This window comes from Bufo bufo, chromosome 10 (assembly GCF_905171765.1).
Source record: "Bufo bufo chromosome 10, aBufBuf1.1, whole genome shotgun sequence".
Classification (NCBI taxonomy): Eukaryota; Metazoa; Chordata; class Amphibia; order Anura; family Bufonidae; genus Bufo; species Bufo bufo.
This window is the reverse complement of record NC_053398.1, coordinates 39,388,456-39,411,102: the sequence shown is the minus strand read 5'-3', so window position 1 is coordinate 39,411,102 and position 22,647 is coordinate 39,388,456. Positions and strand designations below refer to the sequence as shown.

General features: G+C 44.4%; 1 protein-coding gene across 3 annotated transcripts in view; it reads left to right on the top strand.

The window, feature by feature from the left end:
- The window catches only part of PKP3 (plakophilin 3), an 84,781-nt gene extending 67,684 nt beyond the window's left edge, over nt 1-17,097 (top strand). For 2 of the 3 annotated variants that reach the window (XM_040410771.1, XM_040410769.1), the window contains 12 exons: nt 4,358-4,446; nt 5,002-5,666; nt 6,362-6,488; nt 7,063-7,267; nt 9,316-9,490; nt 9,864-9,981; nt 10,233-10,394; nt 10,488-10,673; nt 11,804-11,957; nt 12,562-12,754; nt 15,497-15,584; nt 15,697-17,097. In XM_040410771.1, the coding sequence (XP_040266705.1) occupies nt 4,358-4,446; nt 5,002-5,666; nt 6,362-6,488; nt 7,063-7,267; nt 9,316-9,490; nt 9,864-9,981; nt 10,233-10,394; nt 10,488-10,673; nt 11,804-11,957; nt 12,562-12,754; nt 15,497-15,584; nt 15,697-15,732 (2,198 nt within the window). In that variant the 3' untranslated portion in view covers nt 15,733-17,097. The remainder of the gene's footprint in view (nt 1-4,357; nt 4,447-5,001; nt 5,667-6,361; nt 6,489-7,062; nt 7,268-9,315; nt 9,491-9,863; nt 9,982-10,232; nt 10,395-10,487; nt 10,674-11,803; nt 11,958-12,561; nt 12,755-15,496; nt 15,585-15,696) is intronic. The other variant, XM_040410772.1, reaches the window with a different exon arrangement.
- The last annotated feature ends 5,550 nt before the right edge of the window (nt 17,098-22,647 follow it).

Below are 22,647 nucleotides of genomic sequence, written 5' to 3'. Positions count from 1 at the left end.
GAACTGTCAAAATGTGAAAGTTGCAGATAGAGCAGAGTCTCTAGGTGTAACGGCAATACCCCCGTTGCTCCTAGAGGCTCATTTGCATTTATTTTGTCAGCAATGGGGACGCTTATGAACATGGGTGTCATAGGTACAAATCTGATGACCATTTATGATGACCATACATGCAAAAAGACTAAATGATTTAAAGTGGTAGTACTACTCCATGCTATCCCTTTAAGATGTTATAAGTGTTTGTCGTGACACCAGTTGCATTGTAGCAACAAGGGCACAGGGCCCCTTTTAGTGATATGGTGGTACCCAGTGTAGGAATGCCAGAGTTGTGTTGGATGGCCTCAATGTCCCTTAAGGGTGTTGCACGTGTCAAGGTGCTCCTTCCTGTATATGCTGGAATCCCAGGCGTAGTCATGTGAAGCAAATCAAGGGGGTAGTTGATGAAAGGGATGATGAAATAAATTGAGTCCAGACCTTGTGTTGAAGTTAATAACCGCTTTACTTTTGGCATATATTCTGGCAGGCAAACACACTCTGCTATGCTACATCTGTTGCTCTCTGGCTCTGCTGTGCTAGCAGGATTAAATAGGAAACTTTTTTCCTTTCGGCTGAACTTCACTTTCTATAGTCTAGCAGTAGCTTTGTCTTTGTCCAAGGAACTTTATTCCTGGCTTCAGAGGCTCTTTACTTCTGCCTCTGGATCTAGCAGATCTGAAGGTACTCTGGCTGGCTTTGGCAGGGCCCGTCCAACAGGGACGAGGGCCTGCTGCACACCCTCCCTTGGCAGGAGGTAAAACTAGACTGACTCCTCCCTCTCTTAGAGAGAGCTAGAATGGAAAGAAGGTTCCACTCTAGGTAAAATAGCTCTGCTTTGTTTGCTGCCACCTGCTGGTAGACCAGGCATATTACACTTAAACAGTCACAAAATGAGAAATAAGAATACACATTTTGCAGCCCCTGGAAATTAATAGAGGGGATGACATTAGGTTAACCGTGGGAGATGGTGGCGAGGTGTAAAAGTGGTAATGCACCTCTGGGGCGTTACAAAAGCCACCACTGGACACCTCTGGCAGCGACATCTTCTGGGAGAACAAAGGGATCAAGTGAAAATACTCACTTTTGTAGTTCCTTCTCTCCCCTGACGTCATCTGTTGGGGGAGAGGCAGGAGCTCCACATAGACATTAGACTGTCGGCCAAACCCATAGTTCTCAGCAGGTTTGTTGGACAATACACTAATGTCTATGGTAGGGTGATCATATTTTGGTTTTCAAAAAAGGAGGACACTTGGTGCACTCATTAGTAATGGTGCCCACCTGGTGGGGCTCACCACCCCTCCCCTTGAGAATCTCAGACATTTTAGGTCTCATAAAAAAAGAACATGTCCTGGAAAAAGAGCACGTATGGTCACCCTAGTATATGGGGGCCTTTAGCAAATCGTCCTGCACATCCAGTTAGTGATAGAGAAGTTCTCATTGGTGACCTCTGTGACTTCTCTCATCCCCATGGTTTTTTACCTGCAGCATAGAGGGGGTGCTGAAGTTTCGGTCAGAGATCAAGAATGCAAAATAGTTAATGTTTTAGTCTATGAAGTGTAAGCCACATAATGGTGCTGATATCGTCCTTATTTGAGACTGTAAACCAGACAGTAGTCCTTGCGTGCATGCCCTTGAGCTACGGTATAGCTTATCAAACTCTACAGAATTTCTGAGAGTATGGAGGCAGGAAGTCATCGCTGAGTTCCAGACAGATGATTCATAAGTAGTAATATGGCTTCTTAGACTGCAGGTAAACAAGAGTTATCATTTTATATCATTACTCACCGGGAGCATTTTATTTGGGTTGGCATCTTATAATGGTTATGGGCCTGGGCAGCGTAGCTACAAGAGGTCTGGCAGGGCATAGGGAGCACCAACCAACTCCTCTGCTGTAGGCCTCATACACATGACCGTATGTTCAGTCCACACTTTTTTGCGGATTGGATATTGACCCATTCATTTCAATGGGGCCACAAATGATGGGGACAGCACAACGTGTTCTGTTCGCATCCGTATGTCCATTCCAGGGCTCTGCAAAAGAGAGAGAACACATCCTATTCTTGCCCGTTTTGCGGACAAAAATTGGACATTTCTACAGGAGTAAAAAAAAATTGTCGTGTTTTGCGGGTCCTAGATTTGCGGACTGCAAGGCGGATATGGTCATGTGCATGAGGCCTTAGCCAGGGTATTTAGATACACGGCTAGGGCAGCAAATTGAATCTTTGCCCATTGAGAAGAAAAAGCCCAGCTACAACTCTGCCTAAGTCGTGCTTTTAATCGGGCTTGAAGAACTGTCACAAGATCCCTCAGACAAAAGGAACTACTAAGAAGGATAAGGCCACCATCTTCTTTGTAACATGTTGTATGATTCACTTTCTATTTGGTACATTTGTCGAAGCCTTTTAACCGAGAACTGGCTTTCGTTGGCCATAGAAGCCAATCACACTGCAGCTTTCATTTTTCCACAGAGGAATGAGCCATGAAAGCAGATATCTGATTGGTTGTATGGCTAGCAAGCCATTTTGAAAAATGAAGCTCAATAATAAATGTCAGGCCGATTTTTTTTATTTTTTTTATTTTTTATCCCTTATTACAGCTGACCACACGGAGTGGCTAACAAAGGGTCACTGAGTTTTTGTAAAACTTTGGATGGGTGGAGGGCTGAGGGCTCTCTCTCTTGCTCTAATCACTGTGGGAGAGGAAGCAAGACACTCACTGTAGAAAGTCTATGGGCCGCCTCGATTCCATCCCCTGCAGCATGGAGAAGAGAGCGCAATATGTGAGCGCCTCTTTCTCTTTGTTCTAGGGATTGCGGGGTCTCAGCACTCAGACCCCCACCAATGAAAACTTTTGATATGTCTCTGACATATCAAAAGTATCACAAAGACTCAGTGACCCTTTAACATTGAAGACCCACTAAATTTAGTCAATTTTAAGTCTGGTGCGGTTTGTACGGCCACGTGGTACTCGGCAGCAACGTGACCCCCTGCCATGTGGCCTTACCCTAATTGTATCACTGAGATTATCTATATTATGGTCTACCATAGCAACATTTATTCAGCATTGAATAACAAGGGAGTATAGATACTACAATCTATAGTGTGGTACAACTGTAGGTAGTCTGTTATTAACACTTAGACACATAACTAAAAAAACTTTTTGTAGTCTTATTTTTTGAGAACTTGCGCCATCCTTACATGTAGGCTGTATCTCGTATTGCAGCATAGAACCACTGTAAATTCACCAGTAAATTAAACCAGGCACACTGCCTTGTAGGGCTAGGTCAGCTGAATATAATGATATCTTTCACTTCGCCATTGCTTCATTCTGGACAAAAAAAACTTCCATTTCATATGCAAATAAGCAGTAAAGTGCACTGAGGGCGGGCCCAAGCTACTCTGTGCTCCCTTGCTCCTTCTGCTTCCTCCTCCCTTTCCTTTATTGAGAGGGCCAAGTGAGAGAACTATGTAGAAACCTGGGGAGGGGCTGGCAGAGGTAGCAGGAGAAGCAAAAGGTGCACAGGGTGGCTTGGGCCTGCCCTTGGTGCAGTAAACTACTGATTTGCATGTGGATTAAAAGTGCCTTTTCTGCAGAATGAAGCAACAAATCGCTAAGTGAAAGGTATCATTACATTGGGCTGAGCTAGCCCTACAAGGCATTGTACCTGGTTTACCAGTGGATTTCTTGGTAATACTCTCTTAAAGGTTGTCCCTGGATCTGAATACTTTTGTAATTGCATGTAATTAAAAAATTAGAATAGCCACTAAGTTATTCAATTAAATGTATCTGTATAGCGCCACCTGCTGTATATTTATTTTTTTATTTCTTTGTCCTGCTCACTGAGGTGGCCGCACATGCTCCGTTTCATCCTTCCACTGCCTTCTGAGCTGTGATGGGGAGCGCTGAGACACGCCCCCTGAGCTGTGATAGGGAGAGCTGAGACACGCCCCCTTAGCTGCAGCAGAGAAGACACTCCCCCTGAGCTGTCAGCTTGATATAAATCTAGCAGAGCAATGAATGTGGAGATCTCTGGATCCATGTGAGGTACAGGGCTGGTTCTAGCTTTTGTTAGAAAGAGATTGACATGTGCTATAATGGCTGATTTTTTTTATTTTTTTTATTTTTTATTAATCAATCATGGGATAGCCCATTTAAGATAAATGCCGATGAGCTACATTACCAGACATCGGCTGCACCTTTAGACTAGCAGCTTATCGGGAACGAGTGTGCGTAGGATCATTCATCCCCGATAATCTGCCCGACTATTAGGCCTTGTAAGGCTTTTCATGGTTTGACAGGTTTGGTTTTCTTCTTATCTTCACAGACGGCTACTCCTCTCGCTCCCAGTACAGTACTATGCCAAATTCCTACAGCTCCCGCTCCCAGATCCTCGGCAATGATCAAAGGATATCTGTAAGTACCTGTTAAGGGAAGCCAGTGGGGTGGAGTGTGATATTAGTGAACACTGTAAATATAACACAAGTATCCGGTAATATACTTCTAATCCAGTACAAATACTGCCTTTAGTGCCATCTCTCCTCTCGTTTCACAACTCGTGCTTCCACTTTATGCTAAAATGAGTGACTTTTCAGGTAGCGCCATACTCTTCAAGAATGATCTGCTTTTCTTGGAACTGGAAAACATTGTACTAGCTGAATATTTAGAAATGGATTAGTATAAAGGAGTTGTCTCCTCAGTGACAACCCCTTTAAAAATGCAGACCTGGGGCGATCAGCAGATTGCCCCAGGTTATGCTCCTGGCAAACAGCTGATATTTCTGGGGTAGCCGTGGCCACCCAGGCATGTCCTTCACTATGACATTGTGGCCATTTAGACAGTTGCTCGTACAACAGGATGGAATCTAGAACTGGTGGGGGGGGGGGCTCTCATTTATTTCGTCCATATGCCCTAATAGGAGTTGTCTTTCTATAAACACCCTGCAGAATAACTTTTGCTTGTTCTTTGCAGTCCGCCCGATCTTCTTCTGGGTATGGCACCATGGGAGGCATGCGTACAAACTACTCTTCCCGCTCTGCTGTGGATCTTGGAGGAACACAAAGAATCAGCGTACCTCCACAGCAGCAAAGACAACAGCAATACTCTACCTATCGTCCAGCCTCCTACCATGAACGAGTGTACCCAAGCAAAAGAGAATATGACACCATGTCTCTAAGGTCTTTGCGCATTGGAGATGGTGAAGAAAGATACGACCACGGGTCTTCTAATTCAGGCTTCTATGCACGCCAGATGTCTTCTGCAAGCGCAGGGCCAGCAATGCAAAGGTCTCAGTCTGGAAACCTTACCCAGGATGGCGGCACCTCGTGGGTTGAGCGAGCAGAGGTGGCACAGACTCGCACAATCCGGGCTCCTGCAATGCGCACCTTACAACGCTTTCAAAGCTCCAACCGTGCCCGGGTAGCATCTGGTTCTTACGGCACTTTGGCCCCACAGCAGATTCAGCAGCAACAAAGTCTTGTAGGCAACAGTTATGTATCTAACGTAACTGAACACACCCCTCGGGCTCCGTCCATGCGGAGCCTGGCGGAGTCTGCGCACCAAGTGCAAGAATTAAGGGGCATGGATGTATTTGATGGAAACAAGAGTTTGATGAGTCAACATTCTTTTACTAGCGGGTAAGTCACAGGCAAAACCATATAGGGTTCAAATAAACATTAATGGTTTAAAAAGGTTGTAGAAGATCAGAAAAGAGGGCCCGCTTTTTCTTCAAGAAACTGCACCATTCTTGTGACAACTTAGGGTCCCTGTGCAAGCAGTTTATGGGTCCCCTTCCACCAGAATACCTGCAACTTATATCTTCTCAAATTTAAAATGATTAATGACTGTAAATTATCTCTCTTATCTCCCTATTATCCGTTAAACAATATTTTATTTTGCCTGCAGCAATGGGTAACATCACTGGTAGTCTAGGGTAGTGAAGGGGTCGGCTGGTCTAGGGCTGTAAAAAGGCTAGTGGTAATGTCCCCTTCTGAAGAGGATAGTAGTACAATGACTTGTAGACTAGGGAAGTGAAGAGTTTAATGATAACATCCTGGGTGGGCTAGGCTAGGCTAGTGAAAGGATTGATAATGACATCCCTGGTGGTCTGTAGTCTGCTCATACACTGACTCGTCAATCACAGTGGAGCTCAGACAATAATCACCTTTCTTTGTTGGCTGATGGGGGTGATGCAATGTCTGAGTAATCTATGAGAGACCCGTGGAAAGTGGGAGTAGTGATACTTGTTGTAAAACTCGGTGTGGCTACAGTGGGCCCCTCTGCCCCTGCCACGTTGTAATGTCACATGTTATAACAAATGTCATTTATTCAGGTTTGATGACATGAGCATGCCAACTGCTGTGAAGTATCTGGTGGCTGATGATGACCCAAGCCTGCAGGTCATAGGAGCAGCGTATATACAGCATCGGTGCTACAGTGATACAGAAGCCAAAAAGCAGGTGAGCCGTAGCTTTGAACGCACGGAGAATACAGGTGTGTTAGGCTACTTTCACACCCTCGTTTGGTGCGGATCCGTCTTGTATCTGCACAGACGGATCCGCACCGATTAATGCAAATGCTTGTATCCGTTAATAAAGGATCCGTTTGCATTATTCCTTTAAAAAAAAAGTCTAAGTCAAAACGTTGGGGGACGGATCCGTTTTCAATTGCACCATATTTTGTCAGTGAAAACGGATCCGTCCCCATTGACTTGCATTGTAAGTCAGGACGGATTTGTTTGGCTCCGCATCGTCAGGCGGACACCAAAAGGCTGCAAGCTGTGTTTTAGTGTCCGTCTCAAAAGCGCAACGGAGACCAAACGCAGCCAAATTGATGCATTCTGAACGGATCCTTATCCATTCAGAATGCATTGGGGCTTAACCGATCCGTTTTGGGCCGCTTGTGAGAGCCTTGAAACGGATCTCACAAGCGGACCCAGAAACGCCAGTGTGAAAGTAGCCTTTCACTGCGACCACTGTCCTCGGGATTCTTTCTTGGCTCCATCAATAACTTTTCATACTATACATTTTCCAGGCTCGAAGCTTGCAAGCTATACCAAGGCTAATAAAGCTCTTTAATAACCCAAACCAAGAGGTACAACGCCATGCTACAGGAGCCATGCGTAATCTTATCTACGACAATACCGATAATAAAATAGCGCTTGTCGAAGACAATGGTGTAAATGAGCTTCTACGGGCACTGAAAGAGCCAGATGATGAGCTCCGGAAGAATGTGACGGGTACGTTCTAAGCACGTCAACTTTTCTAAATTAAATATTTTTTCTATACATCTATATGTTTGATATATATATATATATATATATATATATATATATCAATCTATCTATCAATCAATGATGCAGACCTTTATTGGAAGGGTACCGTTTAAAGGAGGGATTCTCATTTGGGACAATGATGGCATATCACTATATTATGTCATCAGGGTCAAATAAGTGTGGGTCCCACCTCAGGGAACTTCCTTTATCTCCAGAATGGGGCCCCTGAAGTAACCGAGCTTGCTTTCCATTCACTGTCGTGGGACTTCTGAAAATGGACAAGCTCACTTGCTCATCTATATTTGGATGTCCCATAGTGGTGAACGGAAGTGTGGCCACCTCTCCATTCACCACTATGGGACTGCCAGAAAATGGCCAAGCCAGCGCTTGGCTATTTTCAGAACTCCCACAGTTTAAATGGAGGGTGTTGGTGTATGCACTGCCGTTCTTCCTTCACTTTGAGGGCCCTGAGAGAGGACCAGGTTGCGGCGGCGGTGCCCACACCTGACATTGACGGCATATCCTAGTGATATTCCGTCAATGTCTCAAAAGGGAGTACCCCTTTAATACATTGTTTAAAGGAAACCGTCACTTGCTTTTGGGGCCACTGAACCAATAGCATGCCTTACATAGCTGAGTTTAGCTTTCTAAAGATGCCCCTGTGAAAACCGGCCATTTGGGATTAGCTAGAAAAAGTAGAATTTACTGGAGAAAAGTCCAGGATTCATGCCCAGCAGCATCAGAATCATATGCATAAGAAGCCGAGGATAGTACATCTCGCTTCGATGCACATGTGTACGGTCCTCGGCTTCATATGTGCAATGCACATGTCTGCTGGGCTGGATAAGAGTCTGACTTTTCCTAGCTAATCCCATAGCACTCTCTTTTCACAGGGACATCTTTAGAAAGCTAAATTCCAGCTGCCTGAAGGTCAAATAGAAGTTGAGGCAGCTTTCCAATTAATTCACGCCTTTCTTAGTCTATGCCAACGTTATAGCACCGATGAGCCTTTCTCAAGCATGGGTGAATAAAGGCGTGTAATAATTGGAGTGCTGCCTCAACTTCTATTTGTCTAGTGTGGAGGACTCTGGACCTGGTCCTGCTGGTTGCACCTTATATCCTTGTCCAGTTCTGCAGACCTCCATGAAGCTGCTAAAAGGCAAGCTGATGCATTTGGTTAGGGCCTTATGCACACGGCCGGTGTGCGGCTGTTCCGTGCATTGGGGACCGCAATTTGCGGTCCCCAATGCACGGGCAACATCCGTGCGGCGGCTGGGACGGATCGAGACCCATTCAACTTGAATGGGTCCGTGATCTGTCTGCACCATAAATAAATAGAACATGTTCTATTTTTTTTACAGTGCGGAGGCCCAGACAGAAACACCACGGAAGCACTCCGTAGTGCTTCTGTGGGCTTCCGATCCGTGCTTCCGTTCCTCACCGCATCTCCCAGATTGCGGGCCCATTCAAGTGAATGGGTGCGCATCCGTGATGCGGGGTGCGCACAGGCCGGTGCCCGTGTATTGCGGACGCACTGTATGCGGCCGTGTGCATGAGGCCTAAGAAAGAGCTCATATAAATGGGTAATGCTTTGGTGTCAGTAGTGACAGAGGGAACACTGCCTATGCACTACTAATGGGATGATATACAGTATAAGTGGTACACCGAACTAACTTCTATGACATGGTCAAAAAGAAGACTTTGTATGAAAATGCTAAAAAATAATGGACACAGTCTAGACAAGTGCATGAAAGATATACTATACTGGACTGTAGTATTCACGTTAAATTGCGATGTTGGCACTTTGCAATAAATAAGTGGGTTGTAGGGTTTGGGCACTTGGTCTCTAAAAGGTTCACCATCGCTGGTCTAGACATTTCAACAGCTAATAGATATTTAGATGATTTCCACATATTCTTATGGTAGCCCTTTCTAAAATCTTATGCACTAAATAAGGACAAAGATCATCAGGTTTGCAAAGTTCTAGTGATTTTTGTGTTCACCTCTTTCAGGAATTTTGTGGAATTTGTCATCAAGTGACAACTTGAAATCTAGATTGGCACGTGATACTCTGGGACCTTTAACAGATCGTGTGCTGTCTCCATTGTCTGGATCTCCAGGATCTGCTCTTATCCAACAGAACGCATCAGAATCTGAGATCTTTTACAATGCCACTGGCTTCCTCAGGTAAAATAGCTGCTTAGCTCTTCGAAGGCTATGTTCTCACCAGCATCAGAAGCTTTGAAGCCTCCGCTGCAGATTCCATATTTGACAGGAAAAATAAGATGACAGGCAGCACTATTTTTTCCAGTCACAAGGACTGTAAACTTATCGAGACCTGACTAACTCCATGAGGTCTGTCTGGCGCCTGAGGTATCCTTTGCGCAATGGATCTGGTATGGCATGCTGTTTTTTCTTTATATATGGAAACCATGACCCAGATGTGGAAAGAACCTAAACCAGTCTTTTCTTGTGGATGAAGTGATAATAGGATGGCTAAGGTTACTGTGATAGTTTGGAATATTGTACATTATCAGCATTCTCCGTTACTCTGATGTAGGAACCTGAGCTCAGCTAATGAGGAGACTCGTCAGAAGATGCGGGATTGCCCTGGTCTGCTGGAATCCTTGGTTGGCTACACAAACCAGGCATTACAAGCTGGAAAAGCTGAAGACAAGGTGAGAAGTAGTTACTGTAAGGTCACGGCCAAAAACTAAAATGTTACCAGGGGCACTATTTCTTCACACCTTGAGGGAAACATCTACAGAGGCCCCCTAGACCTTAGATAAAAGATCTGTGTATTCTGTATATATTGTGTATTAGTATACAACCTTGGGAGAGGTAATTTGATTGACTGACTGAGCTACACTAGATTCATCTTGAATTTTTTTCTAGAAAATGTAGTTAAAAAAAAAAAAATGTTTTCTAGAGTGTGGAAAATACAGTATGTGTACTGAGGAACTTGTCTTACCGACTTTATGATGAAATGCCACCATCCAGTCTGCAAAGGCTAGAAGGGACCCAGCGGGGACGGACTACAGCTGGAGATGCCATAGGGTGTTTCACCCCACAGAGTCGCAAACTTAAAGAGGTAAATTCATGAAGGCAACTCTTTGTGATTGATGTTGTCACTGCTATTTCTTTATAGAGTAGAACTGTAATTTTCTTTCTCCACCACCACCAGCAGCAGCAGGGCACGGACTATGCAACCTTTGCCGAGATCTCTAAGGATCCAAAGGGAATGGAGCTACTGTGGCACCCACAGATAGTCAACCTGTACAACCGACTACTGCAGCAGTGTGAACTCAACAGGCATACCACAGAGGCAGCCGCGGGGGCTCTACAGAACATCACTGCTGGAGACCGCAAGGTACGTAGTTCCTATGCTTTATTTTTCAGGTTAAAGGAATCCTTATATTAAAGCTTGTTCAGCGTTCTAAAAACTTGGCTACTTTCTGCCGTGACCCATCGGATTACTGCTAAAAGTTAATCATTTTTTTAAAGAGTTAAATGTGATTTAATGCTAAAAATACTTGTGTCTTTATGCACAGTGTATCCCAAAAGGTTGTGTATAGACAACAAACAGTTAGCACTGGTAGTCTTTAGCCTAGTTTGCAGGGTGATGGAATTTTAGCTGAGCAAAGAGACTGAAAAGCTGTCAGAGACAACAACTCAACAGAGAGAGCACGTGTAGGACCATCAAGGTTGTGCCACGTTTATGGCAAATAGCTTTCTGCCGGTCACTGATGGCTGAAGTCTCACACAGTCCATGCAATCTCAGCAGTCACCTCTCATAATGCCACACAGCTCACATGGTCTCAAAGCTGGCCTCTCTCAGGGTTGACGTCTCGCACAGTTGCCCAGACACTTTACTCAGCCAACTCAACATCTCTCCCTTAGTGATCACACTCTAGCTACACTGTACCTTTCTATTACTTGTGGACCTCCTGGTTGCCATCTTAACTTCATGAGATCCACCATGCAGCTTCCATTCAGAATCGTCAAGCTCAGGCCCACTGCACATTCCAAGAGCAGATTCCCTACACCCTCTTGGGGTTACACCATATACAACGCCCTGTGTGGTGGAAAACACTACCCCTGTCTAGACTCCCCTCTGCTCCTTCCTATCAATGTTGTGGTACAGTACTTCAGGACAACAACACACACACCTATGTCATTATTGGGATCTTCCAAGGCTTTCCCTGACTCTAGCACCTCCTCCTGCAAGCTGGCAGTCAGGAAACTAACATTCCCAGCTACTCTGAATGGACATGGCAGAGCTGATGTGGCCTGCCTGCCCACTATACAATGGACCACAGAGTAGTGCATAGAGGGGATGGTGACGCTTACCTCTCTTACAAGCTTTCAGTTGTTCTTAACCTTATGTGCGTATCCAGATTATGAGGTACAGACACCAGAGAAGAATGCAGTACCAATTGTACTTTTTCAAAGCCATGTTTAAAGCGTCCATAGTTAATTGTGCATTTGTATTTTTTACAGTGGGCAGCCGTTTTGAGCCAGGTGGCATTGGAACAAGAACGTATTCTTAACCCAGTTTTGGATCGTTTGAGGACTGCAGATCACAGCCAACTGCGTTCTCTCACAGGTCTTATCCGCAACTTGTCTAGACATGCCAAAAACAAGGATGAGATGTGTGAGTTCTCAATCTATGGCGCTCCCATGCCTTCCCCTCGTTTATAAACAGGGTGGTCCACGAAAATTAGCCCGCCTCCAGCGATAGTATGACAAGATGAACGAGCAAGTGGATAAATTTTTTATTTTTTATTTTTTTTTATTGCCCACAAGTCACAAAAGATGCTGAAAGTGGTCCCCGATCACATCTTTGCCTCTTTGGGCACGTCGGAATATGTTGGCTGATACTGCTTGCAGCTCTTCAACAGTGATGCTGCAGAAGACAAAATGTTCTGCTTTTTCCAACAACATGAGGCAACATGCCGCACCTCACGGAACTCACTGGCACGGGTTCATGAACTGTGAGCGAGGGGTTATGGCCACCACATTCCCCAGACTTGTCCACAAACATCACAAGCTGTATTGGCTAACATAACCCAACGTGAACGGGGACCACTTTCAGCATCTTTTGTGACTTGTGGGTAATAAAGAAATAAACAATCCACTTGCTCGTTCATCTCGTCATACTATCGCTGGAGGCGGGTCACTTTTTAGTGGGCCACCCTCTATCTAACTACATAAGTGTTAGTGTATACCTATATGATCTTTCCTCTCTTGATGTATAGCCACCAAGCTTGTGAGTCACCTTCTCGAGAAGCTTCCTGGTGAAAGCACAGACAAGAGCCCTCCTTGTGAAGTCCTAGTGAACATAATTGCCGTGCTCAATAATCTGACTGTAGCTGGACCCCTGGCAGCCCGAGATATTGTATACTTCAATGGGCTCAGCAAATTGATGTACATAAAGAGGAAGCGAGATAAGTAAGTTGGAGGCAACAGGTTTTCACAGCACTCTTTCACAGTCATATTGCTTATAAATGAATTACCTTTACTTATACACCTATTTCGCTTGGACCATCTGAGCATCCAATGTGTATGGAGACCGCCTGACTCTCCTATTAATGCAGATGTTGGGGAAGAAAATGATCAAGCTTCCTTAAATGCCTAATCCTTTTGTTCTCTGGAAGATAAACGACTGCCACAGGTGTCTAGCAGCAGATTAAAAGCATTGGACCATCTTAAACATTGGCGGCATATTGCTAAGATAGGCCACCACCAGTGTCAAATAGATGTGTGTGTCACCTCTGGGAGCTGCACCTGTCTCTAGAATGGGGCCTCAAGTGAAAGAAGACGCACCGTGCAAGTGCGGCCACCCTTCATTCACTTGTATCGGAATGGCAAAAATAGCCGAGCACATTACTTCTGGAACTGCCATAAAGGTGAATTCACTTCTATGGGAGTTCCAGAAATAGCTGAGAAACTCCCATAGAAGTGAATAGAAAGCACGCTATGCATGCACAGTGTCCACCCCTTCACTTTGGGGGGGCCCCGTTCAAGAGATAGGTATTGGACCTGCACCTATGTGACATTGGTAGCATATCCTAACAATATGTCCCCATTGTGTGAGATAGGCCAACCCCTTTAATCTACTCTCCAATTGAGAACACATGCATGTTCAGAGAGATTCCAGATTTTAAGTAGCTGTACCTTATCAGTTTTCGATGGAAGATGTGACCACTATGGAAACAGCATGAGGTAATGATAACCTCAGCTCATGTTGGCACCATCCTCCTTCCTCTAAAAAGCAGGGAAATACTCTGAGGTTCAGTGGAGTGAAGGGGGTCAAGTGCTTGGGTCCTTCATTCCAAGGCTGTCTCTGGTGTGATGTTGTGAACTAATACCAGTTGGGCCTAAGTTATTCTCTTGAAGACCTCTAATGCCCATTTTCACTGACTGAAAATCATGGGATCATCATAGGATCATTGTTCTTGTTTACTGTGGAGCTATAGACGCTAGGCGTGTCATAGTTATCCTTCTGTCAGGTTCATACAGAATCTGAAAGAAAACAAAAAAAGTGTGAGTCTCTGTATGAAAACTGAGGCATACAGACGCATGGTAGGGCTGACAAGATATCTATGGGAGCCATATTCTGTTTCGATACCAGTTAGAGTACATGAATACATTCACTTTGGCTTTTGCAGTAGATCTAGATCAATCAGGCCAAGTGCCCCCAAGTGACAACACGTCCTACCCAAGTACCTCCTTGGAAGCGATCAGTGATAAGTGTTAACAAATAAGTCTATTCTCATGCCGCTGTCCAAGGCTTTATTACAGGCCTCCATCAGACGTTTCTTTAGGTTTGATGGAAAGAATCTTCCCGTCAAACATGACAGACGCCACATTTAGACCCATGATGCATGGCAGTTAATTTTTAAATTAAACTCTGCCCTAACAAAAATATAGGAGAATACAGCACTACATGCCTATTACATCCTGTGATGTCTCCTCTGATGTAAACCTTTTTTTTGCTTTTCTCCATTCGTCCCAGATTGCCATGATGACTTCTTCCAACCATGTCTTGTCTAAGCAGAGTTTGCCACACAGACATCTTATGTTCCTCTCTTTTCCAGCCTAATCCTCTTGCCACCGCCGATACTGTGCCCGCTGTGCTCCCCAATTCTGCCAAATACTAATACTGCAGAAACAGATATTCACCCTGAAAATACTTGTACCAGACAAATGGTGCTCCCTTCAATCACTGCCCAGCAAACAGTGCCCCTGACAGTAATAGTGCCACAGTCAGTGTCCACAAAAGTTGTCAAGATGATACTGTGCCATGGTTCCCCCCGTAATAGTGCTCCCAAAAGTCAAGTCCCACCAATAGTAAGAATTCCTTGAATGCCCTCACTAGTAATAGTGTCCCCAATTGTAATAATGCTCCCCCCCCCCCCCAGAGTGTCCCTATCAGTAGTAGTCCAATCCATAGAGGGCCCAATAATAATGCCCCTCATGGTCCCCAATAGTAATAATTCCTCTCTATTGTGCCCCAGTAATAATAAACTCACCTTATTTCCCCCAGTAGTAATAACAACCCCTGTAGTGTCCCTAGTAGTAGTAAAGACCACCATAACATCCTCAGTAGAAATAAACCCACCATAGTGCCCCCCAGTACTAATAAACCCACCATAGTGCCCTCAGTAGTAATAAAGGCCCCATAGTGCCCTAGTAGTAAAAATGCCCCCCATAGTGTCTTCAGTATTAATAAAGCCCCCCCTTTAGTGCCCACAATAGTTATAAAGCCCCTGCTTCCCTGTAGTAATAGTGACTCCCTATATAGTGGCCTAATAGTATGCTCCCCCAAAATGGTGAAAGAAAATAACAAAATCAAATACAACCTTATGTCGTTCCATGCTGCTGTCCCCGAATCAGGACATAGATATCTTACAGATTGTGTCTTGACTCAGGTGGTCGAAATGACGACATTGCGCTGCCTGCTTCGTCCTTCTGGCCTAGTGGCTTATAAGAGTGAACAGTTGGGCAGAGAGCCCCATGCCCTTCTGTAGTATTCTAGTGTTGTCTATGGAGTGGCACTAGCAAGCAGCTCGACACCAGGGCAGCGTCGCACATACCCCCATACCCAGTGGCACATACCCCCTGGGGTACACTGATCTAGATGACCCTCTGTGACAGGTCACTAATACTTTACCCCTATCTTCTCTCCAGCCCAGACAGTGAGAAGTGTTCCCGAGCTGCATCCAGTCTTCTGACAAACATGTGGCAGTACAGCAAGCTGCACCGGGACTTCAAGGCGGTGAGTAATCAGATTATTGTGATACAGGTCATATCCCAGCAATAACCCTTTACCCACTGCACGATCCAAAGGCAAACCTGCCATCTCTCAACCTCTCTTTCTGCTTTCACAGAAGGGATACCGGAAAGAAGATTTCCTTAGCTCATGATATGTTCACAGCCAACCACACTAGTGCCTACTTCCTTCTTCTCCGCCGAAGATCACTGAGAAAGCACTGATTCACCGAGTACTTCCCCGACCGCGCTTGTACATTTTTGGCACTCTAAATGCAACACAGCAGTGTTTGTGGGGGGCAGTGTGTATATCTAGATGGGGGAAGGGGTTAAAAAGATGTAGATAAGTGCATCTGCTTTTATTTTGTATAAAAAAAAAAAATATTGAAAATGAAATAAATGAAAATGAATGTATGGGCTTGTATGTAAAACATAAACCCGACCTTTGGGTGTGTCTGGGTTTGTATATTTAATACATGCGAACACGTGCTAAGCTGGAGAACTAATGCTTGCTGATTTTGTACTTTTCTGTACGTAACTAGCCTTGTCGGTGGGCTCCCGACATGTCTGTTTTAGCAAACGCTTGTATTGCATCTCTTTCTTCGAACTATGCATTTGGCTGTCCTCTGTTCTTCCTCCTAGAAATGTGTGAATACATTAAAAGGGATTTCCAGGTTTGTAATATCAATGGCTGATATCAGGCATGCTCAAACGGCGGCCCTCCAGCTGTTGCAAAGCCTACAGCTATTAGGGCATGCTGGTAGTTGTAGTTTTGCAACAGCTGGAGGGCCGCAGTTTGGGCATCCCTGGCCTATATCATTGCGGTGGGTCTGACTCCTACCGATCCGATGTTTGATAGGACTATGGGAGTTTGTGTGAGTGCCACGGCGTCTATTTAGTAGTGGCAGTGCGGCTTTATATTATTCAAGTCATCAAGGGCATGTAGGTAAACAAATGATGAAACTGCAGCACTTGCTCCTGGTCATCAATACTCCAAACCTGGAAAAACCCCTTTAACAAATGGGCGTTGCCATTCCCCGTGTCAGTAAGGCGTGTCCCTGTACACTATGACACTGTCCAATCAGTTTTCAGTGTTTGAGTATGTACAGACAATAACCTATTGACAAGAGGAATAGTAACAGCCAGTTAGTATATTTATACAATTCAAGGAGGAATAAGAGAGGATTGTCACACTGCAGCTCCTATCAATTTTTTTTTAAAATCTAATCCAGTACATAGAAATCCTGTTCAGCTGCTGTAGTTCTAGAAGTTTTCTAGGTGGAGCTGAGTGATGGCCGATATGGCCACCGCTACCGTCTGCTCCTCAATGGAAACTCCAGTTGTATTGGCATAAATAGATTTGCCATTGAGGAGACTAGTAAAGCTGTCTGACAACCCATACGGGAGATGGAATGGAAGCCATATTGGTTGTCATTTACTGAAAAAAAAAAAGGAAAAGCTGAATGTAATTTTTCAGTCGGGGATGTATTTACTGGTGATTTTTATATATTTTTTTAAAAGTAAAAATCTGTTTAAAGGAGTTGTCCAGGATTAGAAAAACATGGCTGCTTTCTTCTAAAAACAGCACCACGCCAGCCAACAGGTTGTGTCTGATATTGCAGCTCAGCTCCATTAGAGTCAATAGGGCGGAGCTGCGATACTGCACACAAGGTGTGGTGCCGGAAGAAAGCAAGCCAGGGTTTTTATTATTTTATTTCTACCCCTGGTTTGTAAGAAAACCATTTCCAGGAGCCAAGTGCTTAATATTTTCTTGACTGTCTTTTAAGTAAATGTTATAAAATGCTGATGTGGGTGCGGGCGGTAAATAAATTCCCAGTGTGACTGTTGGTAGATGTGTGTATGGCCTGGGAAGCTGCGGGTAGATTGAGCATAGAACCTCCTTTCCCTTTTAGGATTTTTGCAAATGAGAATAATACACTGTGTTGTTTTTGTTTAGGTTTTTTTTAATCTCGAGGGGAGCGTTCCCCTTCGTGCTTATGTTCTTGCTCCAATGTGCCTTATTCCTTCCCCTCATCATCCTTTGTGAAATATAGCACAGTGTTCCGGTACACAATAAAAGTTTTGAACTCTATGGGCGGTTGTCGTGTGTTTTTGTGATTTGACTTTTAAGGGTTAAGTGTGGGAACCCTATGAAGGAGGAGGCCTCACATTCCTGGGTGGAGGTGGAATCTTCTCACAGATTTCCTTGCCTTGCCGGGGCCTGTCTTATGACAGGATCCCCGGAGGTCAAGACTGCCTTACGTACTTCAGATATTTAATGTGTGCAGTTCAAGGACAAAACGCGTTATTTGCTGTCTGCTCGTTAGTTAGTAGCTCACAGCCTTTCCGTCTTTATCTAAAAAAAAAAAGTTTCAAAAAATAGTATAAAAAAGCAAATTGGTCAAATAAACCATCCTGACAGTAATCGCTTATATTTAAAAGTTTAAAATTCTTTCACTATAATCTCTTCTCCGTTGTGTCCTGTTTGTGGACCTTTTAGCCTGGAAACGGTCATCAAGTTGCTGTTGGTGGATCTGCAAAAATAATAATACGGATGATGTTCATATTGCATCCCTTTGACTTCGATGGGTCCGAGGTCCGCAGTTTGTGGACGAGTATAGGACCTGTTCTATCCCTTGGGGGAATGGACGTACGGATGCAGAAGGCACAAAGATCATCTTTGTGCTTCCACATCCATATGTCCATTCTGCAAAGGGACCCATTTGAAAAAAAAGTGGGTCTGCAAATAAAATGCGGACAGGACACAGACCGCATCCGTATTTTGCGGACCACAAAACGGATATGGTCGTGTGCAAGAGGCCTTATTCCATTTAGCATTTTGAGTGCATAATGAATAAGGCTCCCTACACGTGTATTTTGCACTGGTGTATTTTGACCACAAAAAAAAATAAAGGAAAACTATAACCCCTTGTATTATTAATAATAATAATAATAATAATAATAATAATAATAATATTATTATTATTTTTTGGCCACCTGCAGTTTTTGCTATGTTTTTATGTGGCGTTTTATCTGGCATTTTTTGCACGCAGTAGTCCAGATCTTGTAGATGGTGTAAACGTAGACAGGAGGTCTAGACCTGCACTAGATTTATCACCGGGGCTCAGGCTGGATGATAAATGTAATGCAGGGAGAGATACATCTGTCTGACTCTTTACCACCTATCGGCTGGGCCTACGGAGACGAACAAAACAAAAGATTGTGAGTCCTGCGTTTCATACTCCCACAGACCTTCACATCTGAAGCTGGTGTTTTTACTGTAAAAAAACAAAAATAAAAACGCAGGAGCAAAAAAATGCCACTGAATGCACAAAAGTGCAGAAAAACTCCAGCAAAAACCTGTGTGTGAATGTAACCTCACTGTTGGGAATGAGTAGAGGGGGTTGGTTGCTTCTTTTAGACCAGGGATGGCCAACCTGAGGCTCTCCAGCTGTTGCAAAACTACAACTCCCAGACTGCCAACAGCTATCAGCTTACAGCAGGGCATTGTGGGAGTTGTAGTTTTACAACAGCTGGAGAGCCACAGGTTGGCCATGCCTGTTTTAGACCCTAATGCTTGAATATGTAATGTATGCAGCAGGTTATAGAGCGGAGGGAGATGAGCAGATTGATATATAGTTTTATAGGAAAAGATTCAGTAAAACTTGTATATAATTCATTTAAATCCCTGCATATTCTGGGCTTTGAAGTCCAGGAGGTGGTCCTATCAGTGATCGACAGACTTCTCCCTCTGACTGTGCATACAGATAGCTGTCAATCACTGATAGCTCCGCCACCTTGACTTCAAAGCCCAGAATATGCAGGGATTTAAATGAATTCATTATAAATTATACTGAAACTTTTGCCATAAAATCATATATCAATCTGCTCAGCTCCTCCTGCTCTATCCTGGGCTTTGAAATCAAGGAGGCAGTCCTATCAGTCATAGAGGGAAAGCTGTCAATCACCAATAGGACCGCCTCCTTGACTTCTAATGCCAGAACGAGCAGGAAATTAAATGAATTAATTATAAGTCATGCTGAATATCTTCCCATAAAACGAAATCAATCAATCTGCTCAGCTCCTCCTGTTCTATAACATGCTGCCCTCAGCTGAGACACCATGTTCAACATGACAGGTTCCCTTTAAACCTAGGGCCGGCCCAGGAGGATGGTGTATGGCATGCACCGCCCCTGAGGATCTGCAGTAGGGCCTGGGTACTTTTACAAATTCACCCTAACGTTTAACAATTCAGATGCATGGGCCACTCACAGAAACTTCTACAACAAATCTGCTAAGTTGGGATGTGGGGGTACTATTTCTTTTTCTGGAGAGTACCTAATAGGTGTAAGGAGTCCTATAGGCCGTGCAATACTCCTCTGGGAAATATGTATGCAAATGAGCTATTTTCCTGATGTAAGGTAGCTATCTAACTCTAGACCCCCTCGTGAACATGCATCCTCGGATCAGTCATGCAAGCATGCCTACTTCCATAGAGGGAAGGGGACGAGTAGCGACTAGGCACCTGCGGGGCTGCTGATCTCATACAGAAGCCATCAGCAACCTTTTGGCACTCTCTCTAGCTGTTCTGAAACTACAACTCCCATAATGCCCCATTCACTTCTATAGGAGTTATAAGAACAGTCAAGCATGCTGGGAGTTGTAGTTTCACAGCAGCTGGAGTGCTTATTGAATGACTTCAGGACACCTTGCTAGAAATCCCCGTTTCACGTCCATTGCAGAATACAGACTGCTTTATTTTGCTTTCTCTGTAACATGTGCCATCTCTTATTTCCTTAAGTAATTGGTAATATGGAAGTAAATAATCGGGGAATGACCTATTGGACTATTCTGCACCTACTCCTGTATCCCGGCACGGAATGTAGTCTGTAATCTGCTATGTCACTCTTGTGGTATGTTGCTGAATGTGCTTATAGGTTACCTATTATACATGTGTAACGCAGATTATTATTCTTGGCTCGCCGTACTCAACCTTTCTCCTAGTTAGCATTTATCTTTTGAAAATTGTTTTTACGGTGTTAATTTTTCACTCCTACACAACCGTGGCCTTGCATTTACGGGTGTAATCTGCACCTGTAGCTGATAGTTTGTGTTTTAACACATTTATAGTGGTTTCTTTAAAAAATATAGAATTTTTAGAATTGTAGGGGCAGGAAAAGATGTATATTATAGACTAATATAACAAATTAAAGGGGTTAGTAAAAGAAGACTAAACTAGGCCATGTAAGGCTAATTTCATAGGAGCGTGATATGGGTGCAGTAAGTCCCCACCAGGCTACGGCTCTAACTGCCTCCTAGGCAGGGGCGTAGCTATAGGCTCATGGGCCCTGGTGCAAGCGTTCAGCTTGGTCCCCGCTTTCCCCAGTGCTTTGTGGCCAGGGGCAGGGGAGCACATGGCTTTGGTGCTGCTTGATTCAAAAATTAAATGGAACCCCCCCCCCCATGCCAAATTCGTGCCCTAACCCCTTCCCTCCAGCCAGAGGTGTAAACTGACCATCAAGAACGTTCTATAATACCAGTGTCTTATGTGGCACAAGGGTCTTTGGTCCCCCCTCAGGCTCCTGATCCTGGTAGCGACCGCTATCCTCTGCATCCCCTATAGCTACGCCCTGCTCCTAGGGATTTATAATCGATTCGGGTCATTAGACCGGTGGTCAGGATGGAAAAATATGGTTGTCTAGAATTGGTTGTCAACAACAAAAATATGGTTGTCTAGAAAAATATGGTTGTCTAGAATTGTAAAAATATGGTATCTTTCTCTTCTAAAAATATTACCACCCCTGCCCACAGCAGCTTAGTCCTATTCACTTGTTGGGTATTGCTCCAGTGAAGGAGCCTTCCCATCTGGACAGTTATGGCATATCCACAGGATATTCCATAGATGTCCAACAGGGCAAGTTTGGGATCCCCTCCAATTTTGAGAATGGAGAAGTGGTCTTGTATGCATTGCATCTATCGGACTTCTGAAAATAGTTGAACATGCTTTCTCCGCAATTTCAAATCTCCCATAGAAGTGAATGGAGAGTAATAAGGTAGAAGTTCAGCTCACCAGTGTCTTCTTTTGGAAGCACGGAATTACTGAGGAAGATAACCAGCAGAAATAGACGGAGATTTCCAGCTTCCGTAAAACCACATAATCTTTATTAAATCCAATACATCCAAAGGTGTGGACACATAACACAACTGATGCGTTTTGGGCTACATAATAACCCTTAGTCTTAGTATGTAGCCCAAAATGCGTCAGTGGTGTGGTGTCCACACCTTTGGATGTATTGGATTCAATAAAGATTATGCTGTTTTATGGAAGCTGGAAATCTGTCTCTTCAAGTGGAGAGAGCGTGATGGACATGTGCTGTCATCCAACACAGTGGTCACGAGACTGGGCCCCATTGTCAAGATAGGGGTGAGTTCTGGAGGTGGGACCCACACCTATCGAACATTTACGGCACAACCTGTGCATATGCCATGAACATCCAGATGGGATAAGCCTTTAACGTGTGTGGCACTGTTTTGGAAGAATGCAGCTATGTTTCTCTAGTCGTAGATGACTTCTTTAAAGGGGTATTCAGGTTGTTAAAGTTATCCTGGATCCACAGTTTAGAGGATAACTATTAGATCGTGGGGGTCCTATCGCTGGGATGCCCACCAACAGGGGGTAGACTGGCAACTTAAAGTGGCTCTGGAAAAAACCTAAAAGTGGCCCAACCAAATTGACAGAAGGAGGGCCAATACAAGTAGGTGGATCAACCATACCATCTGCAGTGCAGGCCACAGGCCTCTTCCTGAGGCCTTAAATACCTGCGTCCCTATGTCCTCTGTACACTGCCTCAGAGGCTTCAAGCCTAGTGGCCTGTTTCCTCTGAGGATGATTGGCAGGGCATTAAGACATATGCTCCCGTGCCCAGTATTCAACTGTATCACCATTCTGATAATGGTAACACAGCTGAACTGAGAAGGGTCAGACTGTTATGTACCTGAGAAGGGCTCAGGTAGCCCCCTGGGCATCGACCCCCAGGGAAATTTCCCTGTACGGTGCATGTCCAGTCCGC